This window comes from Hyla sarda, chromosome 13 (genome assembly GCF_029499605.1).
Source record: "Hyla sarda isolate aHylSar1 chromosome 13, aHylSar1.hap1, whole genome shotgun sequence".
Taxonomy (NCBI): domain Eukaryota; kingdom Metazoa; phylum Chordata; class Amphibia; order Anura; family Hylidae; genus Hyla; species Hyla sarda.
Window position 1 is genome coordinate 42879861 of NC_079201.1, and position 20021 is coordinate 42899881.

The 20021-nt window shown below is 44.9% G+C and overlaps 1 protein-coding gene across 3 annotated transcripts in view; it reads left to right on the plus strand.

The window, feature by feature from the left end:
• TSEN54 (tRNA splicing endonuclease subunit 54) overlaps nucleotides 1-4494 on the plus strand; it is a 217061-nt gene extending 212567 nt beyond the window's left edge. Inside the window, exon 11 of one of the 3 annotated variants that reach the window (XM_056550326.1) lies at nucleotides 3076-4491. In XM_056550326.1, coding sequence (XP_056406301.1) covers nucleotides 3076-3220 — 145 coding nt within the window. In that variant the 3' untranslated portion in view covers nucleotides 3221-4491. Of the gene's footprint in view, nucleotides 1-3075 lie in introns of all 3 variants that reach the window. The other 2 variants (XM_056550325.1, XM_056550327.1) reach the window with 2 other exon arrangements.
• The last annotated feature ends 15527 nt before the right edge of the window (nucleotides 4495-20021 follow it).

Consider the following 20021-nt stretch of genomic DNA (forward strand, 5'->3'; position numbering starts at 1 on the left):
GTTAGACTGAAGGCTTGATTGAGCTGAATCAAACACACAAAAAAAGTAGGTAATTGTTACTGAACCATCTAAGATTTCTACTGTATGTGCTTATAGATGTACTGCTGGCGTGTTATTCCCATACCTTACATAGCTCAGCAGCAGCTGAGTGTGTTAGCGCCATTCGTGTGGCTGGTTGCTATGGGTGATGCCCGTTCAATTATGTGGATTATGGCGTACTGTGCATAATACTAATGGTTCCCTAACTTTGTTGTTTATTAGAAATTTTTACAAATGCGCTCAGAGATCTGTCAAAGATCGTGCACTAGTAGTTAGCAGAGCTTGCGTGTCTCAAGCAAAGAAGTGATACCTGAGTTCAAGTGTAACTTTGATAGTACATAGTTGTAACACTGATTACCGGTCACTAGCGGTGTGGAGGGTCTTCCGGTTCTGGCGCGGTGATTACGTCTCGGTGTCCATGGAGTTTCCTTCTGAGATGCAGCGGGAGATCGCCCCGGCTGGTGGCGTCTCAACCAAGCTGCTGTGCTGTGTGAAAGCAAAGTGAGGAGTAGTGACGTCACTACGGCGGCTCCTATGGTCCACAATACCCTCAACACGTTTCGGAAACTTGGGGCGGTTTCCTTCATCTGGAGTGGTGCTGTGGTAGCTGGATCCTCTCTTAGGCTTGTCAATGCACTTGCAGGTTTTAACTAAGGATTGCTGCGGAGATGGTGTGGAGACGGCCTATAGCTGTGGAGGTGGCATAAAGGGGGACCGGAAAGGTCCCCCTTTCTTTACTTTATTTTCCGATTCTTCGCCACTCTATACATTACTTTATACTTCAGTTCTCTTCAGTCCACCTTGTTCTGCATCTTACTTCCCCCCTGGGTTTTCACCATGGTCCCGTACCGGAAATTCACATCTGGCGGCTCCATATTTCATTCCGGCTCTCCCTCACTGCCGTCACATCACATACCTCGCCACCTCCACAACTATAGGCCATCTCCACACCATCTCCGCAGCAATCCTTGGTTAAAACCTATAAGTGCATTGACAAGAATAAGAGAGGATGCAGCTACCTCAGCACCACTCTATACGAAGGAAACCGCCCTAAGTTTCCGAAACACGTCGAGGGTATTGTGGACCATGGGAGCTGCCATAGTGACATCACTACTCCTCACTTTGCTTTCACACAGCACAGCAGCTTGGTTGAGACGCCACCGGCCAGGGCGATCTCCCGCTGCATCTCAGGAGGAAACTCCATGGACACAGAGACGGAATCACCGCGCCAGAACCGAACTGAACTGGTAATCCGTGTTACAACTATGTACTATCAAAGTTACACTTGAACTCAGGTATTGCTTCTTTGCTTGAGACACGCAAGCTCTGTTGACTACTAGTGCAGGATCTTTGACAGATATCTGAGCGCATTTGTAAATGTAAATTGTAAATTACTTCTGGTTCCCTAACTTTGTTGTTTTTTTATAATTATGCGCAGTACGCAATAATCCACATAATTGAACGGGCATCACCCATAGCAACCAGCCACACGAACGGCGCCAACACGCTCAGCTGCTGCTGAGCTGTGTAAGTTACGGGAATAACACGCCAGCAGTACATCTATAAGCACATACAGTAGAAATTTTAGATGATTCAGTAGCAATTACCTACTTTTTTTGTGTGTTTGATTCAGCTCAATCAAGCCTTCAGTCTAACCTCCAGCATTACTCTACATACCTGTTTCATAGTAAAGTGTCAGTACTGAAACACCCTTCTGCCCTACAAGAACAGGTATGCTTTTCCTTCCTCTTTCCCTCTATTAACAATATACTCTCTCCAGCAGCGCATACCATCAATATTTATAGGGATATAATACGCTTCTAGCAAGCCGTAAAACTATGACCTCTAAAATCTACTCTAAAGTATGGAAGAAATATATTTCTTGGTGTGGGGATGACTTTTCTATTGACACTCCTGTCATTCCTAAGATTTTAGACTTCCTTCAGCAGGGATTTGATTTCGGTCTTTCCCCTAGTACCCTCAAAGTACAGGTATCAGCCCTTAGTGCTCTATCAGGTTAAAGTAGCTAATAATGTATGGGTTGCTAGATTTATCAACCAATTAGAATTTCTTTCATGTTTTAAAAGGCCTCTGAAAAAAGAAAGAAGCTCTCTGATTGGTCGCTATGGGCAACTTAGCAACTTTTCCTCTGGATAGGTTTAGATAAATCTCCCCCATAGTGTCTTTTAGATGTTAGAAAATAAGTTCTCCTATATATAGATAGAACTAGTCAGTGGAGAAAGGATAACAATCTCTTTGTCCAGTTTGCTGGCTCTAATAGAGGTAGGAAGTCTGTTCCATAGGATTAAAGTTCCATAGGATTTAGACAACGATTTCTGAAGCTTATGTAGCCAGAGGGAAACCTCCTCTTCAGATGAAAGCCCATTCAACTAGAGAAGTTTTCTCTTCCTGGGCAGAGAGAGCAGGGGCTTCAGTAGAGCAGATCTATAAGGCTGCCACCTGAAAGAGTCTTCACACTTTTTCTAAACACTACAGAATCGACAGTATGTCTAATGAGGATATGGCCTTTAGACGTAAAGGCCTTAGTGCAAATGTCCCTCCCTAATCTGTATCTTTAGTATTTCTCAGGGGTGCTGTCATGGAGGCGATGGGGGAAACAGTGAATTATACTCACTGATAATTCCTTTTCTGGGAGTCTCCACGACAGCACCCATATATCCCACCGTTTGTTTTCTTGATCTGGTGTTCTTTAGCACTTGTTTCCTTTTCCCTTCGGTGTTGTTTGTAAATACACTGGTGTGGACAGGAAGGGGTGGGGAATTTAACCTCTCTGTGTTTTTTCTGACCCAATCAGTAGGAGTTGATCTCAGGGGTGTTGTTGTGGAGACTCCCAGAAAAGGTATCTTGTGGCTACTAGAAGGGGCTCCCCTGTAATACTTCCCCATGCCTAAAAGCTGAGCTCAAGTCAATAGCATAGCATTGTTTAAGTCATTATAATGTTATCATTTATATTTTAAAGCATTTAATCTTGCTTGTCAACATCAAACAGTATATCTTCTGTCTTTCTACCTGTAGATTTGATGAGCTGATCCCTTCATTGCAAACCATAAAAAATCTGGCATACCAAAGTGGAGAAATACCAGTTCTATTCGCTCTGGTGGACTGTGGAGAAATAGCCTTTTACACCTTGAAAGATTTTCAGCTACCGGTGGATGTTTAGTCTTGATAAAGTATAATCCTTGATCATCTCTTTGTATTGAAAATGTTCTGCTTCTTATAATTAAAGATATTTCTTTCAAACATATGTTTTAAAAACAAAACTTCATGTATTTATTTGAAAAAAGAAGCTAAACCATAATCGACAATACCCAATAAAAGTAAAACTAGTGAAGCTAGGGCTACACTGTGACTTTTTCTAGCACTTTTTTAACCATTAAGTACAAAAAAAACCAAAAAACATAATTTGGTCAGCACATCCCACATAACACTTATAGATGTTATAAGTACCGTATATCCCGTCGTATAAGACGACTTTTTAACCCTGAATTTTCTTCTGAAAAGTCGGGGGTCGTCTTATACGCCGGGTATTGAGAACCGGGATGGGAAAACTTCTGATTATCTGCCCAGGCCAGCTCCCGTGTGTGGCTGCAGGCAGGGGCCGGCCAGAGCAAGTAAAAACTAATACTGTTTGTGGTCAGGACTTATCACTGTACGTAGTCTTACCGTTCACTGAGGAAGGACTACGATAGTCCGAAACGCGTCTGATTACTCTCACACTGCCTGACACACCTCTCTAGAGATCACCACCAGATACCCCACGTTCACAATCTCAAGTCACCACCTACAGCTATCGCAGAGCGCTCCACGGCTATTACCAAGGAGTACCGAGCATTACCAGCATTATCACAAAGACAGAGACCCCCTCAGAGACCGACAAATTCAGCGCACGGACTAGGCGACCGGCCTATCGGCAGACAGACCGCAACGCCAGGACATCCCAGCGCCACGGACATTGGGACCCCATCTCGCAGAGCCTCACTCCACCTACCCACAGGACGGGTAAGCGGTACACAGTACCAAAGACTTTATTTTTACGGCCGCAGAGCCGCCAATTCATTTGCACTATTGCACAGCCGCCGCGCTGTGTATGCAGGAACCATCTAACCATACCTTCAGTAGAGACATTGTTATCTATACCCCTGAACCTACGGATTAAGTGACTTGTTATTTATCCCCACCACTGTACTTTATTTAAAAACGGCTGAGCCGTACCTCTGTTTTTCTTGCAACGGTGGGCCCCAGACTGGGGGTCTCCAGAGGTTGCAAGTACACATAAGTGGATCTGCCTCTAACCACCACTGAACTTTCAAACTGAGAGTGTGTTGTCATCTAATCACATATACTGTGTGTTTTATTTCACATCTTTTTATATATTCATCTGTACCTTTTAATTACAACAGGTGGGAAAGAGTGCAAGGGCCCTGCACTCTTACTCCACATTTCTACATAACTGTTTAAATTGACTTAACAATTATTTTGTTTTTATTTGATTAATAAATGTGTTGTACCCTGGATATTTAGTACATCAATTTTATCCACACATCTATTGCAGTAGTTAGTTCAGCAACACCTGATTCATTTTGCAACATAGTAGACATACACACAACAGTCACCATTCATTTGCATATACACTATACATATACCTCTCTATCTTTCCATACTTAATCACCAGCCTTGCATCTAATAAGCATCACAAATCCTCTGAGTCATTCTCTAAGCCGCACTATCTATATTCGCATCCATCACTTTGTATCCACTCATTCATTCAACTCCCTGCATCATCTTTTATTCCAGCCACTTCACACCCTTTATTCCCCAGTCCTTGAGATCTCATCCACTACTATCACTACTTTTCCTTTAATTTCAAGGTGGTCTGAGGATTCCACCAGGATAGAGATCTCGGACAATACATACTAAGCAGATTGAGTACCTCCAACTCAGCTTTTTCCTTACCTGTTACCTGCCACCAGGGAAACCTGAAAGAAACATGATTAATATCACTGTAACTTAACATCTACCTGCCCCCCTAGAACAGCGGTTGTGGTGTGCCTGAAAACCGCGCCGAGGGTCCGCCTTTAGAGGGCAAAAAAGACAACACCATTTAGGGTAACTTGAGTAATGTTTATTATAAAGCCAAATAGTGAAATGCATCTACCATCTCCCTCGAGGGATCTGGGACATGAGTGGTGTATGCGTCAGAGCGCCATCTGCCCAACTTCTGTATCAAATGTGTTGGCACTTTGTGCCTGGAGGCCGCAGATGCAACTCCTATCCGAAATGAGTGTCCTGAATATTTCCTAGGGTTGTAGCCTAATGTACGAAGCAATGTGCGGACATGTGATATGAATTAAGAGGTGGACAGAGCCCCCGCACTGAAAGGCAACAGTGGCGACTCCGAAGGCTTGTCGCGGAGAAAGTTTACCAGTTGCGACAACCTCGCCACCGGGCACCACTTGTTGCCTGAAAGGAAGAAACCGACCACAGCACCCCACCGGGAAGTTTTGGTGACAGCAAGTGAAACCTCAAACCAAGAACCCTGTCACCTTAAGTGAGCTTTCGGTGAGTGTGCCGAACCCCGCCTGGCACACGAGAATTCTCTCGGTCAGAGGAACCATAGAACGCTAGATACTCTGCCGACTTCAGTATCGGGCTGTGCTCAAATGCGAACGGGTTACCGTCCAACACGTTAGACAATGACCTGAACAGTTCACCGCTGATAGGCCTCCTGAGCCGGAATACTGGAGCTACGGCCAAGACCCCTCTGAGTGCAGCCTTGACAGCCTGAGCCGAAAGCATAGAAAGTCTGACCGGGTGCGATAAAGAAATGAAGTGCTGGATACCTGAAAGATTAGATTTGATGGTACTATGAGATAAGTGCAGAGAAGAGTGGCAGAACCCGATGCAAGATAGAATGACATTAGTGTCAAAGAGAAAGGAATACTGTGTTATATTAGACAAACCTGAAAGTGTTGTATGCCCCGAGATATGCTTACAGTGCTAGTTTAAACGCATGCGAAGTCCACTGGCACAGAGGTATGTGCGGTGTACCTATTGGTAATTGTAGAGTACCAGCTATGACCATCTGTACCGTATGAAAGCTACAAAGGTATGTGTAGTGTACTCCGTATGCATCCATGAGCGTATGACCAGTGCGAGCTATGTGTATGGTGAGCCAGTATGAGCTAAATACGACAACAGTTATAAGCATATGATCTGAATAGCGGCCTGCGTGAGTGCAATATGACCACGACAAGCACACGAACAGTGCTCAAGGCCTTAGTGTTTAACACTGTATGTACACCTTGCGTATGAACAGTGCGAGCTATGTATATGGTAAGACAGTATGAAGATAGATACAACAACAGTTATGAGCATATGTTCTGCATAGTAACCCATGTATGTATGGAAAGGACAGCACACGTAAGTGCAATATGACCACGACAAGCACACGAACAGTGCTCAAGGTCTGATTGTATGACCCTATGTCTGTACACGGAGCGTGTGACACAACGAGCGTATGCACTATACACAACAGTAACTGTACCTGCTGCGTGAGAGACTATGGGCACATGGACTGTATGCAACACTAACTGTGGGTTCTGCATATGACACTATGAGTATACGTGCTGTAGCAAAAACACTAACTGAACCTGCTGCATATGACACTGAGCATAAGCAATGTATGCCACCTAACTGTGCCTACCACCTGTTGCACTATGAGCGTATGCACTGTATACCATACCAGTGTGACTGTACCCACTGCATATAACACTGCGCATATGTACTGCAAACTACCCTAACAATACCTACTGCATGCGACCCTATGAGCATATTACTGTATATGGCACTTATGACTGTGACCCCTACCAATGACACTATAGCATGTATACTGGTGTACAACTAACTATACCCACTGCAACGAGACTATGAGCGCATGGACTGTATACAATACTAACTACCCACTGCAATATAACCCTGTGAGCGTATGTACTGTATACGATACTACAATGTACCCACTGCAAATACGCAACAAGTGCATGTGCTATGCCTAACCCTGTAACCTACTGCATGCTACTATGACCTTGTGTACTGTATGCGACACTGTAACTGCACCTTCTGCATATAAGCTACCAAGCATGTACGTACTATATACACATTTTTTTTTTTAGTGTACGGTTGTGAACGACTGCATGAAACGCTATGAGTGACTGCACGATATGAAACGTTGTGAGTGCCTACGCGCACTGTGACCTACGTGCAGTATGGAAACTGCCATGTGTCGCGAAAGCTGTGTGCAATGAGTAGTTACCGTGTATGTGTTACGTGTGGAGCGAAGATATGAGCGTAGGCCGTGTAGCAACGTGCGGCATGGATGCTACGAGTGACTGCACGGTATGGCTGCTGTGATCGTGCAAGATGAGGAATAAAACGGAACGATATCTGATTGGTACTGACCGTAGCCACCGGTGTAGTTTTTGGAAAAAGAAAAACAGGAATGAAATGAACACCAACCGTATACAGACCACCCAATCTGGGGAGGAGAGGAGAAACGTTGTTCTAAGCTACCTGACCACTTGCGTGCACAATCTGCCTAAAACAAGCCGATAGCTGACTTGCCTAACCTCAACCTAACACACCCCCCCCCCGTGTATATCTGTCCCAACCCACTGCGACAAACCCTTATCCCACATTGTATCTGTAACCCCTGCCTCAACTCCCCCCCCCTATAGAACGATACATGTGATTGCAATGCATGACTTATCATAATCACATTGCAACCATATATTTAAAACAATTACTCTTCTTGCTATATTATCTGTTTGTATATTTATTTGTATATATTATTATGTATTTATTTATGATTTTTTTTTATTTACTTGTACTGCAGCGCCACCTACTGACCAGAGGCGGAACTGCAGCACAAGTCTGCTATACCCACTGACACATCGAGACTCCGCCCGGCCGGAGTCCCGTGTGACACCGCCGCAGCGGGGAGGCCCACGTGGGACGCGACTCCCCGTGCTGGACAAGCCTGCCAGGTACCGCAACCCTGTCCAGGTACCTGGACACATGCGGTCCGCTCGGGCAGCACTACCCCGCCGCAAACTTTTTTTTTCTTTATTGCAGCGCCACCTGCTGCACCTTGGCGGAACCGCAGCCAGGAGAGCCGATCCTCTCACCGGCACGCCTTAACTCCGCCCGCTCAGAGTCCCTGTGAGTCACGTGATCCGCCGGAGCCAGGAGACCCACGTGGGACGCGTCTCCCCGTGCCGGCTGCTGTAACCAAGCGCTGCCCGCCCCACCGCCAGTAAGGACCTGGCCCGGAGCAGGGAGACCCACGTGGACCGTGTGGTGCGGCCGCGCACCGCACAACCTTTCAGTATGACACGGACAGCCTGGGCAAGCCGATGCCTCCCGAGTGCCGCCGCCGACCCTGGGTGCCGCGGACCAGGGCACCCAGTAAGTGACCAACCAGCCGGTTACCCGGCACTTACCTGTACCACAACTCCCAATGAGCCTCCTGCCCCCCTACGTCAACCCAGCATACGCCCCGAGGGAGGGGACAGCGGTGGTTAAATATTCTAAGCCCCTCCCACAAATGCAGCCTGATAGGCTTTCTACATACTAAAAACCAGGGTGCCTCCAGCTGTTGTGAAACTACAACTCCCAGCACGGCAAAGGCTGTCCGGGCATGCTGGGAGTTGTAGTTTTACAATAGCTGGAGGCCCCCTGGTTTTTAGTATACAGTATTAGTTTTTAGCTGCACTGGCCGGCCCCTGCCAGCAGCCACACACGGGAGCCGGCCCGGGCAGATAATCATAGGTATTCCTATGCCGGGCATCCCCGTGTCCCGAAAAATCTTTTCGGGACATAAGGATGTCCGCCGGTCACTTACCATTCCCCAGCGGCGCGTGTCCTCCTGCGATCCTCCTTTGGTCCTCCTGTGGTCCGCTCCTCTGCCTCTATGGTTGTACGCACGTGACGTCACGTGCCTACAACCATAGAGGCAGAGGAGCGCAGGACCAGGAGGACGCGCGCCGACCAGGGTCAGGTGAGTGACCAGCCGTGCTATCTTAAGTGATCCGGTCACCGCTACCCAGCCCCGGCACCTACTGCTATGGTCCATAGCCATAGCAGTAGATGGTGACCCAGGCCGGAGGAGCGGTGATCAGATCACTGTGGGGGCAGACCAGTACAGACATACAGCCTGTAGTCATACACTGTATATGGCTGGAAGCTGTATGTCTGTTGGGGGGAGCTGCCAATCTAATGGGGGGGAGCTGCCTACAAATTTGGGGGGAGCTGCCTACTATTGTGGGGGAAATGCTGACCTAATGTGGGGGGAGCTGCCTACAAATGTGGGGGAACTGCTGACCTAATGTGGGGTAACTCCCGACCTATTGTGGGGGAACTGCCAACCTAATGTGGGGGAACTGCCAACTTAATGTGGGGGGAACTATACTGCCTACCTAATGTGGGAGGAACTATACTGCCTACCTAATGTGGGGGAACATGATGCCTACCTAATGTGGGGGGGGGGAACTACAAGGTAATGTAATGTACAATGTGCGCTGAGAGCCTCCATTTTTTGACCTAGAGTGCTGTTGCAACTTTCTTGTTTGTACATTTTGTATTTGCCACAGCAGCGGGCACCTGTGTATTAGGTTGTTGTGCTGGCTATTTTTCCTTTTGTTTTTACAAGGTACCGTACATCACGGTAGGAGGGGTAGTCTTATATGGCGAGTATATCCCAAACTCTATATTTTAACTGTAAAAGTTAGGGGTCGTCTTATACGCCAAGTCGTCTTATACGTCGGCATATACGGTATACAAATTCATGATGCTGAGACTAAAATACAAATTCAAACAAAATAATTACAGCAGCACACTGCTAGTGCTAAACTATATGTTAATATGAAACATTTAAAATTGCAGTTCTGTTATAGAGAAAAGATAGAGCATACCATGGGGGTAACAGCTTATTTTTTATATCACACCTTTCTCAGGTAATAACACACTCACTGTTAGACATTCATATTCTTCTTTTTTATTTTTTAGTTTGCGTAGTTTTCAATAGATGTTGCATAGAAATCTTGGAGTAGTTCTCATCACAAGTTAACAGAGGTCTTACATGCTATTTGGGATCCATCAGGGTCTGATGTGATGTTTCGGGGGTACGCCCAAGGTGGCACATCTGAAGGTAATGAGCTTAACCCCTTAAAGGGGTATTCCAGGCAAAAACTTTTTTTAGATATATCAACTGGCTCCGGAAAGTTAAACAGATTTGTAAATTACTTTCTATTCAAAAATCTTAATCCTTCCAATAGTTATTAGCTTCTGAAGTTAAGTTGCTGTTTTCTGTCTAACTGCTTTCTGATAACTCATGTCCCGGGAGCTGTCCAGCTCCTATGGGGATATTTTCCCATCATGCAAGGGATATTTTCCCATCATGCACAGCTCCCGTGACGTGACATCATCATTGAGCAGTTAGACAGAAAACTTCAGAAGCTAATAACTATTGGAAGGATTAAGATTTTTTAATAGAAGTAATTTACAAATCTGTTTAACTTTTCAGAGCCAGTTGATATATAAAAAAAAGTTTTTGCCTGGAATACCCTTTTAAGGACCAGGCCAATTTCCACTGTAGGACCAGAGCGTTTTTTGCACATCTGACCACTTTCAGTTTAAGCATTAATAACTCTGGGATGCTTTTACCTTTCATTCTGATTCCGAGTTTGTTTTTTCGTGACATATTCTACTTTATGTTAGTGGTAAATTTTTGTCGATACTTGCATAATTTCTTGGTGACAGATTCCAAAATTTGATGAAAAAATAGAAAATGTTGCATTTTTCTAACTTTGAAGCTCTCTGCTTGTAAGGAAAATAGACATTCCAAATAAATTATATTTTGATTCACAAATACAAGATGTCTACTTTATATTTGCATCATGAAGTTGACATGTTTTTACTTTTGGAAGACATCAGAGGGCTTCAAAGTATAGCAGCAATTTTCCAATTTTTCATAAAAATTTTCAAAAGCGGAATTTTTCAGGGACCAGTTCTGTTTTGAAGTGGATTTGAAGGGCCTTCATATTAGAAATACCCCACAAATGACCCCATTATAAAAACTAAACCGCTCAAAGTATTCAAAATGACATTCAGTGAGTGTGTTAACCCTTTAGGTGTTTCACAGGAATAGCAGCAAAGTGAAGGAGAAAATTCAAAATCTTAAATTTTTACACACGCATTTTCTTGTAAACCTAGTTTTTGAATTTTTACAAGGGGTAAAAGGAGAGAAATCTTTCTAAAATTTGTAACCCGATTTCTCTCGAGTAAGGAAATACCTCATATGTGTATGTCAAATGTTCGGTGGGCGCAGAAGAGGGCCCAGAAGGGAAGGAGCGACAGTGGAATTTTGGACAGTGAGTTTTTCTGAAATGGTTTTAGGAAGCCCCTATGGTGTCAGGACAGCAAAAAAAAAAAAACACATGGCATACTATTTTGGAAACTACATCCCTCAAGGAACGTAACAAGGGGTCCGCTGAGCCTTAACACCCCACAGGTGTTTGACGACTTTTTGTTAAAGTTGGATGTGTAAATGAAAAAAACATTTTTTTCACTACAATGCTGGTTTTCCACCAAATTTAACATTTTTACAAGGGGTAATAGGAGAAAATGCCCCCCAAAATTTGTAACCCCATCTCTTCTGAGTATGAAAATACCCCATGTGTGGGTGTCAAGTGCACTGCGGGCACACTACAATGCTCAGAAGAGAAGGAGTCACATTTGGCTTTTGGAAAGCACATTTTGCTGAAATGGATTTTGGGGGGCATGTCGACATTTTTGTCGATACTTGCATCCTTTCTTGGTGAAAAATCCCAAAATTTGATGAAAAAAATGAAAATTTTGCATTTTTCTAACTTTGAAGCTCTCTGCTTGTAAGGAAAATGGATATTCAAAATAATTTTTTGGGGGTTCACATATACAATATGTCTACTTTATGTTTGCATCATAAAATTTATGAGTTTTTACTTTTGGAGGACACCAGAGGGCTTCAAAGTTCAGCAGCAATTTTCCAATTTTTCACAAAATTTTCGATATTTTTCAGGGACCAGTTCAGTTTTGAAGTGGATTTGAAGGGTCTTCATATTAGAAATACCCCACAAATGACCCCATTATAAAAACTACACCCCCCAAAGTATTCAAAATGACATTCAGTCAGTGTTTTAACCCTTTAAGTGTTTCACAGGAATAGCAGCAAAGTGAAGGAGAAAATTCTAAATCTGCATTTTTTACACTCGCAAGTTCTTGTAGACCCAATTTTAGAATTTTTGCTAGTGGTAAAAGGAGAAAATTTTTCACTTGTTTTTGTAGCCCAATTTCTCTCGAGTAAGCACATACCTCATATGTCTATGTAAAGTGTTCAGCGGGCACAGTAGAGGGCTCAGAAGGGAAGGAGCGACAAGAGGATTTTGGAGAGAACATTTTTCTGAAATGGTTTTTGGGGGGCATGTCACCTTTAGGGAGCCCCTAGGGTGTCAAAACAGCAACAACAAAAAAACAAACACATGGCATACCATTTTGGAAACTAGACCCCTTTGGGGAATGTAACATGGGATAAAGTGAGCGTTAATACCCCACAGTTGTTTCACAACTTTTGCATATGTAAAAAAACAAAAAACTTTTTTACCTAAAATGCTTGTTTTCCCAAAAATTTTACATTTTTAAAAAGGGTAATAGCAGAAAATACCCCCCAAAATTTAAAGGCCAATTTCTCCCGATTCAGAAAACACCACATATGGGGGTAAAAAGTGCTCTGCTGGCGCACTACAGGTCTCAGAAGAGAAGGAGTCACATTTGGCTTTTTGGAAGCAAATTTTGCTCTGGGGGCATGCAGCATTTAGGAAGCCCCTATGGTACCAGGACAGCAAAAAAAAAACAGCAAAAAAAAAAACACATGGCATACCATTTTGGAAACTAGACCTTAATACCCCATAGGGGTTTCACGACTTTTACATATGTAAAAAAAATAATAAAATGTACCTAAAATGCTTGGTTTCCAAAAAATGTCACATTTTTACAAAGGGTTAAAGCAGAAAATACCCCACAAAATTTGAACCCCAATTTCTCCCGATTCAGAAAACACCCCATATGGGGGTGAAAAGTGCTCTGCTGGCGCACTACAGGTCTCAGAAGAGAAGGAGTCACATTTGGCTTTGTGGAAGCAAATTTTGCTCTGGGGGCATGCCGCATTTAGGAAGCTCTTATGGTGCCAGGACAGCAAAAAAAAAAAAAAAAAACACATGGCATGCCATTTTGGAAACTAGACCCCTTGGGGAAGTAACAAGGGGTAAAGTGAACCTTAATACCCCACAGGGGTTTCACGACTTTTACATATGTAAATAAAAATAAAAAATGTACCTAAAATTCTTGGTTTCCCAAAAATTTCACATTTTTACAAAGGGTTTAACCCCTTAAGGACCGGAGGTTTTTCCGTTTTTGCATTTTCGTTTTTTGCTCCTTGCCTTTAAAAAATCATAACTCTTTCAAATTTACACCTAAAAATCCATATGATGGCTTATTTTTTGCGCCACCAATTCTACTTTGTAATGACGTCAGTCATTTTGCCCAAAAATCTATTGTGAAGCGGGAAAAAAAATCATTGTGTGACAAAATTGAAAAAAAAAACGCTGTTTTGTAACTTTTGGGGGCTTCCGTTTCTACGTAGTACATTTTTCGGTAAAAATGACACCTGATATGTATTCTGTAGGTCCATACGATTAAAATGATACCCTACTTATATAGGTTTGATTTTGTCGGACTTCTGGAAAAAATCATAACTACATGCAGGAAAATTAATACGTTTAAAATTGTCATCTTCTGACCCCTATAACTTTTTTATTTTTCCGTGTATGGGGCGGTATGAGGGCTCATTTTTTGCGCCGTGATCTGAAGTTTTTAACGGTACCATTTTTGCATTGATAGGACTTATTGATCACTTTTTATTCATTTTTAAATGATATAAAAAGTGACCAAAAATGCACTATTTTGGACTTTGGAATTTTTTTGCGCGCACGCCATTGACCGAGCGGTTTAATTAATGATATATTTTTATAATTCGGACATTTCCGCACGCGGTGATACCACATATGTTTATTTTTATTTTTATTTACACTGTGTTTTTTTTTTATTGGAAAAGGGGGGTGATTCAAACTTTTAATAGGGGAGGAGTTAAATGATCTTTATTCACTTTTTTTTTTCACTTTTTTTTTTGCAGTGTTATAGGTCCCATAGGGACCTATAACACTGCACACACTGATCTTCTATGTTGATCACTGGTTTCTCATAAGAAACCAGTGATCGATGATTCTGCCGCATGACTGCTCATGCCTGGATCTCAGGCACTGAGCAGTCATTCGGCGATTGGACAGCGAGGAGGCAGGAAGGGGCCCTCCCGCTGTCCTGTCAGCTGTTCGGGATGCCGCGATTTCACCGCGGCTATCCCGAACAGCCCACTGAGCTAGCCGGGATGCTTTCGGTTTCACTTTAGACGCGGCGTTCAACTTTGAACGCCGCGTCTAAAGGGTTAATAGCGCGCGGCACAGCGATCAATGCCGCGCGCTATTAGCCACGGGTCCCGGCCGTTGTTAGAGGCCGGGCCCGACCCGCTATGACGCGGGGCCACGCCGTGGCCCCGCGTTATAGATCGGGAGTGGACACATGACGTTCCAGTACGTCATGTGTCCTTAAGGGGTTAAGCAGAAATACCCCACAAAATGTGAAGCCCAATTTCTCCCGATTCAGAAAACACCCCATATGGGGGTGAAAAGTGCTCTGCTGGCGTACTACAGGTCTCAGGAAGCAAATTTTGCTCTGGGGGCATGCCGCATTTAGGAAGCCCCTATGGTGCCAGTACAGCAAAAAAAAAAACACATGGCATTGCATTTTTGGAAACTAGACCCCTCGGGGAACGTAACAGTGTTACAGTGAGTACTTACACCTCACAGGTTTTTTGAACAGTGGGCCGTAAAAGTGAAAAATTTTATTTTTTTGCTCTATATTGATAGTGTTACCCCAAATGTTTCATTTTCACATTGGGTAATAGGGCAAAAGGCCCCCAAAATTTGTAGAACACCTTCGTCTGAGAAAAAAAACAAAAAACAATATGTGGATATAAATTGCTCTGTGGACGCACTACAATGCTCAGAATAGGAGTGAAATTTTGTTGAAATTGAAGTCGGGGGTCATGTGCATTTATAAAGCCCCCATTGTGCAATAACAGCCAAAAAAAAAAACACATGTGACACCATTTTAGAAACTACACTCCTCAATGAACGTAACAAGGGTTACAGTGGGAAATAACACCTCACAGGTTTTTTGAAAAGTGAGCCATAAATTGAAAAATTAGATTTTTTTTACACTAAAATGCTGGGGTTACCCAATGTTTTTAACATTTTCACAAAGGGTAATATGAGATATCGGGTTACAAATTTTTGAGGGCTTTTTCCCCTGACTATAAAAATACATCCACATATAAGGTAACGTGCTGGGTGGGCGCACAACAAGGCTCAGAAGTCATAGAGGTCAGTTTGTATTTGTGGCCTATGGCATATCAGTAGCTGACGGTTACATACATTCCGAGGAAAATACAAAAGTGAAACAACCACATTTGATACCATTACAGAAAGTACCCACCCTGAGGAATGGGTATAGGGGCAAAGAGGACATTTTTAACGCACAGGTGTTTCCTAAATTTATTTTCCAGGAATGGATGAAGGGTAGCTTTTGAAAATTGCAATTTTCAACCTATGCTCTGCTTCATCTTTCTGGGAACAAATAACATGTGACTCCGAATTGTCGCCTGGAAATACGACAGAGCTCAGCGAGAACTTTTCGCATTTGAGGCGGATGTTTGTTACGGACCTAACAGTAACATACATTCAGAGGAAAATACAACAAAGGAACACCCACATGTGAACCTATTACAAACCGTACACCCCCAAGGGAAGGTGTATAGGGTGAAGTGGAGATTTGGAACAGATGGGTGTTCCCTTCATTCATTTTCCAGGAATGGATGAAGTATACTATGGGGGTAAGAAAATTGCAATTTTACTGATATGCCAATTATTTTCCCAGAATGATGACCCAGAGTGCCGCCAAATGTAAAAATGATGCCCGCCCCCAAACCCTATACTCTGAATCATCATTCTGGGAAGGGGATGTGTGGGGCCGTCCTTATTCTGTTACCTCAAATGCGCAACCCGCTCAGGTGGGGAGAGAGAGCGTAGCGCATTTGAGGGAACTGCAAACCTCCAATGCTGTTGACTCTGTGTCCCATGACCCATTTTTTAGGGGGAAGAAAAAAAAAAGATATTGGGGTATTGGGAATTTTTTTTTTTTTTTGGGGGGGGGGTTAGGGAATTTTGGTATAAAATTTGGAAGTCAATGTACCCTGGACTGGTACATTGGAGCCGAATTCTGAGGAATGAAAATTAGGGCAAAGGATGGAAAATGTAGTACTCCATGGAAGTGTGATACTCCCTGAAGCAGCCTATGCAGAGGCCTGGATTATCTGGGTAAGTGTCACACTGAATGGGGGTGTCCCTCTGTCTCCCCTTCCTGTGACGCACTTTGCATTTCTTCTGGGTTCGTCCCAACCTTCTAGTGTTGGGGATCACACCTGGAAAGTGTTGGCCCAGGACGATCCAGGGACCTAAAGTTCCAGAGGTGCTCTGACCCGCTCCTTGGCGGTCACCAAAGATGAGGGCCCTTAGAACTACCTCTTGGAACTGCAGGTATGTCCCTGTGTTGCCAGCGTACTTGTACAGTATAAAAGATTTGTACATGGCAACCTGTACCATGTAGACCACAACCTTTTTATACCATACATGTGTTTTCTGCATGGCATTATATGGTTTCAGGACTTGATCAGAAAGATCAACTCCCCCCATATCCAGAATACAATCGGTCTTGAGGACCGGTCCCGCGGTACCTCGCACAGGGACAGGGGTGCTGCCGTTCCCATGAATAGTGGTGAGCATAAGGACATCCCTCTTGTCCTTATACCGGACCAACAACAGGTTCTCATGGGAAAAGGCACGGGACTCACCCCGGGGGATAGGAGCATGTAGGGGATGGGGCGGAAGGCCTCTTTGATTCTTACGGACTGTCCCACAAGCGACCGTGGATCTGGCAGCGAGGGGTGTGAAGAGAGGGATACTAGTATAACAGTTATCCAAGTAAAGGTGGTAACCTTTATCTAGCAATGGGTGCAAAAGGCCCCAAACGATTTTCCCGCTAACACCCAGAGTGGGGGGACATTCTGGGGGTTCAAAACGGGAATCTCGTCTCTCATACACTATAAACTTGCAAGTGTACCCGGAGGTACTCTCGCAAAGTTTATACATCTTCACGCCATACCGCGCTTGCTTGGTAGGGATGTATTGCCAGAAGCTGAGTCTCCCCTTGAAGCTGATGAGAGACTCATCAATAGAGACCTCCCGCCCTGGGACATAGGCCTCCCAAAATCTGGCCCCGAAGTGATTGATGACCGGCCTGATTTAATACAGGCGGTCATACGCGGGATCAGTTCGGGGAGGACATGCCGCATTATCAGCAAAATGCAAACCTCTCTGAATGGCCTTGAACCGGGGACGTGTCATGGCCATACTGTAGAGGGGTGTCTGGTAAAACACGTCCCCACTCCAATATTGCCTGACACTGGGTTTTTTAACTAGCCCCATATGCAGCACGAGGCCCCAAATGTCCTCATTTCGGCTGCATCGACTGGAGTCCAGCCGCCGGGTCTAGCTAAAAATGAGCCCGGGTTAGCGGTGACGAACTGTTGGGCGTACAGATTCGTCTGTGTAACCATCAAATTAACAAAGTCGTCACTGAAAAAATTTCAATTAACCTGACAATGTTAATTTTGATTTCTGAGTCGCCAACAAACTCAGGAATCACGGGCTCTAGGTCCGCTGGCTGAGTCCAGATAAGTTTGCAGGTACGATGTACCAGTGAACGTGGCTGGGGGGCTTCACTAGTATGAGCGCCAGGGGGACTCATACTAGCATGGGGCACAGAGTCAAGGGCAGAGGAGGTTTGCGGCACCGCACGGCGGCGAGTTCACCGCCTTGGTGGCTCATCATCTGAACTAGATGATGAGGAGGACGATGAAACAAGGAAGGTGCGGTCTTCATCGTCCTCTGAGATGCTTTCAGAGTCGGAGGCAAGTATGGCTAATGCCTCCTCCGCCGAAAACACTCTGCGAGCCATTTCCCTACTCTAATGTGGATACGGGGTGTGTGTGTGGGGGGGGGGGGGGACTTTATTTGTGTATGTGCTGCATGTGGTGTGGTGCGATACTACCTCCCTAACCCGCCCTAACCTAACTAAACTAACTCGCCCTAACAGAAAAAAAAGAAATAAATAAAAAGGGACTTTAAAAAAAAGGGGACTTCTAGCGCTAAAAAGACCTGTGCCAAAAAAATACATTTATCTAATCAGTGGTGTGCGCACTGATTAGCGCTTGTGGCGGCAGGGGGCGCAGAAGTCAGTGGGGGGTCCGGCCACTCAGCCCAGAACAGTGGCTGGTGGATTTTTCACAGACCCCCACACAAAAAAAACCAAAAATAAAATAAAAAAAGCTTAACCCCGAAAAAATGCACCCACCTGAACCCCCAAAAAAACGCTGATCAGTGATAAATCACTGACAGCGGTGGCACAGACTGCACACACAGGTATGGTCCGTCCACACAGTACACGCCTGCTACTGGTGACACGGACCGCCTATGGGTAAAAAAAAAAACGCGTTAACCGAAAAAAAAGTGCCTTTACCACAAAAAAAAACGCTGATCAGTGATAAATCACTGACAGTGGTGAGGCACGCCGCACACACACAGGTACGGTCCGGCAACACAGTACACGCCTGCTACTGGTGGTACGGAACGCCTATGGGTGCAAAAAAGAGCTAGAAAACACGAAAAAAAAGCGCCGGCACCACAAAAAAAAAAAACGCTGATCAGTACTACGGGACTGATCAGCGGCGGGTGGGCTTTAACAAACGGTGACGAACCGCTCTTTTATAACTTAGAGGGTCCGCACACACGCTTAGGGGAAAAAAAATCTGCGCCAAAAAAAAAAACGCTGGCAGCAACCCAGCAGGGCCAGGGTCACGCAGCTAAAGGTGCTACGGACCTATGGACACCCACTGATGTACGCTGAAAAAAAAAAACTACTTTTTTTTTTTAACCCTAACCTCTCCCTACCTAATCTAAAGCTAACCCTGGGGTATTTCTGTGCCAAGGGGCCACAGAAAGGGAGCAAGAGGCACTTTTTTTTAACTGAGGGGATGGTGGGCAGCACGGGGCTCCGTCCTGCACGCCAGATCTCGGTGGAATGGTGGGCAGAACGGAGCAACATGCTCCTAGCCCGCACCATCCCCTCCCATTACTATGTGATTGGTGGTGGTCACTTTGGCCACCCAATCACACTGTAGTGGGGGCGGTGGCAACAATGCCAGCCCCCAGTACAGTACTCATGATGATTGGTGGTGTATATTACACCACCATTCATCATCTATATCCGGGTCACAAAGTCACACGTGACCCTGATGACCCGGAACTGCTGCAGAACGCCGGTAAGTAGTCCCCAGCGCCCTGCAGCGATCGCCGGGGACTACTTACTGCACACTGCCGGGATATCTGCTGAATGAAATCAGCAGACATCCGGCTCCGATCCCCGCCCGGTGAGCGGCGGGGAACGGAATCGCAGCACATCGCTCGTCTGAATTGACGAGCGATGCGCTGCGATCCCTATGCCCGATAGCGCTGTCATCCACTTGCCTCCTGCCAGCGCGATTGGTCGACAGTGCTATCGGGATCCCTATGCCCGATAGCGCTGTCATCCACTTGCCTCCCTGCCCGCTGCTCTACTCCCCGTCCCCTGTTAACTCTCAGGGA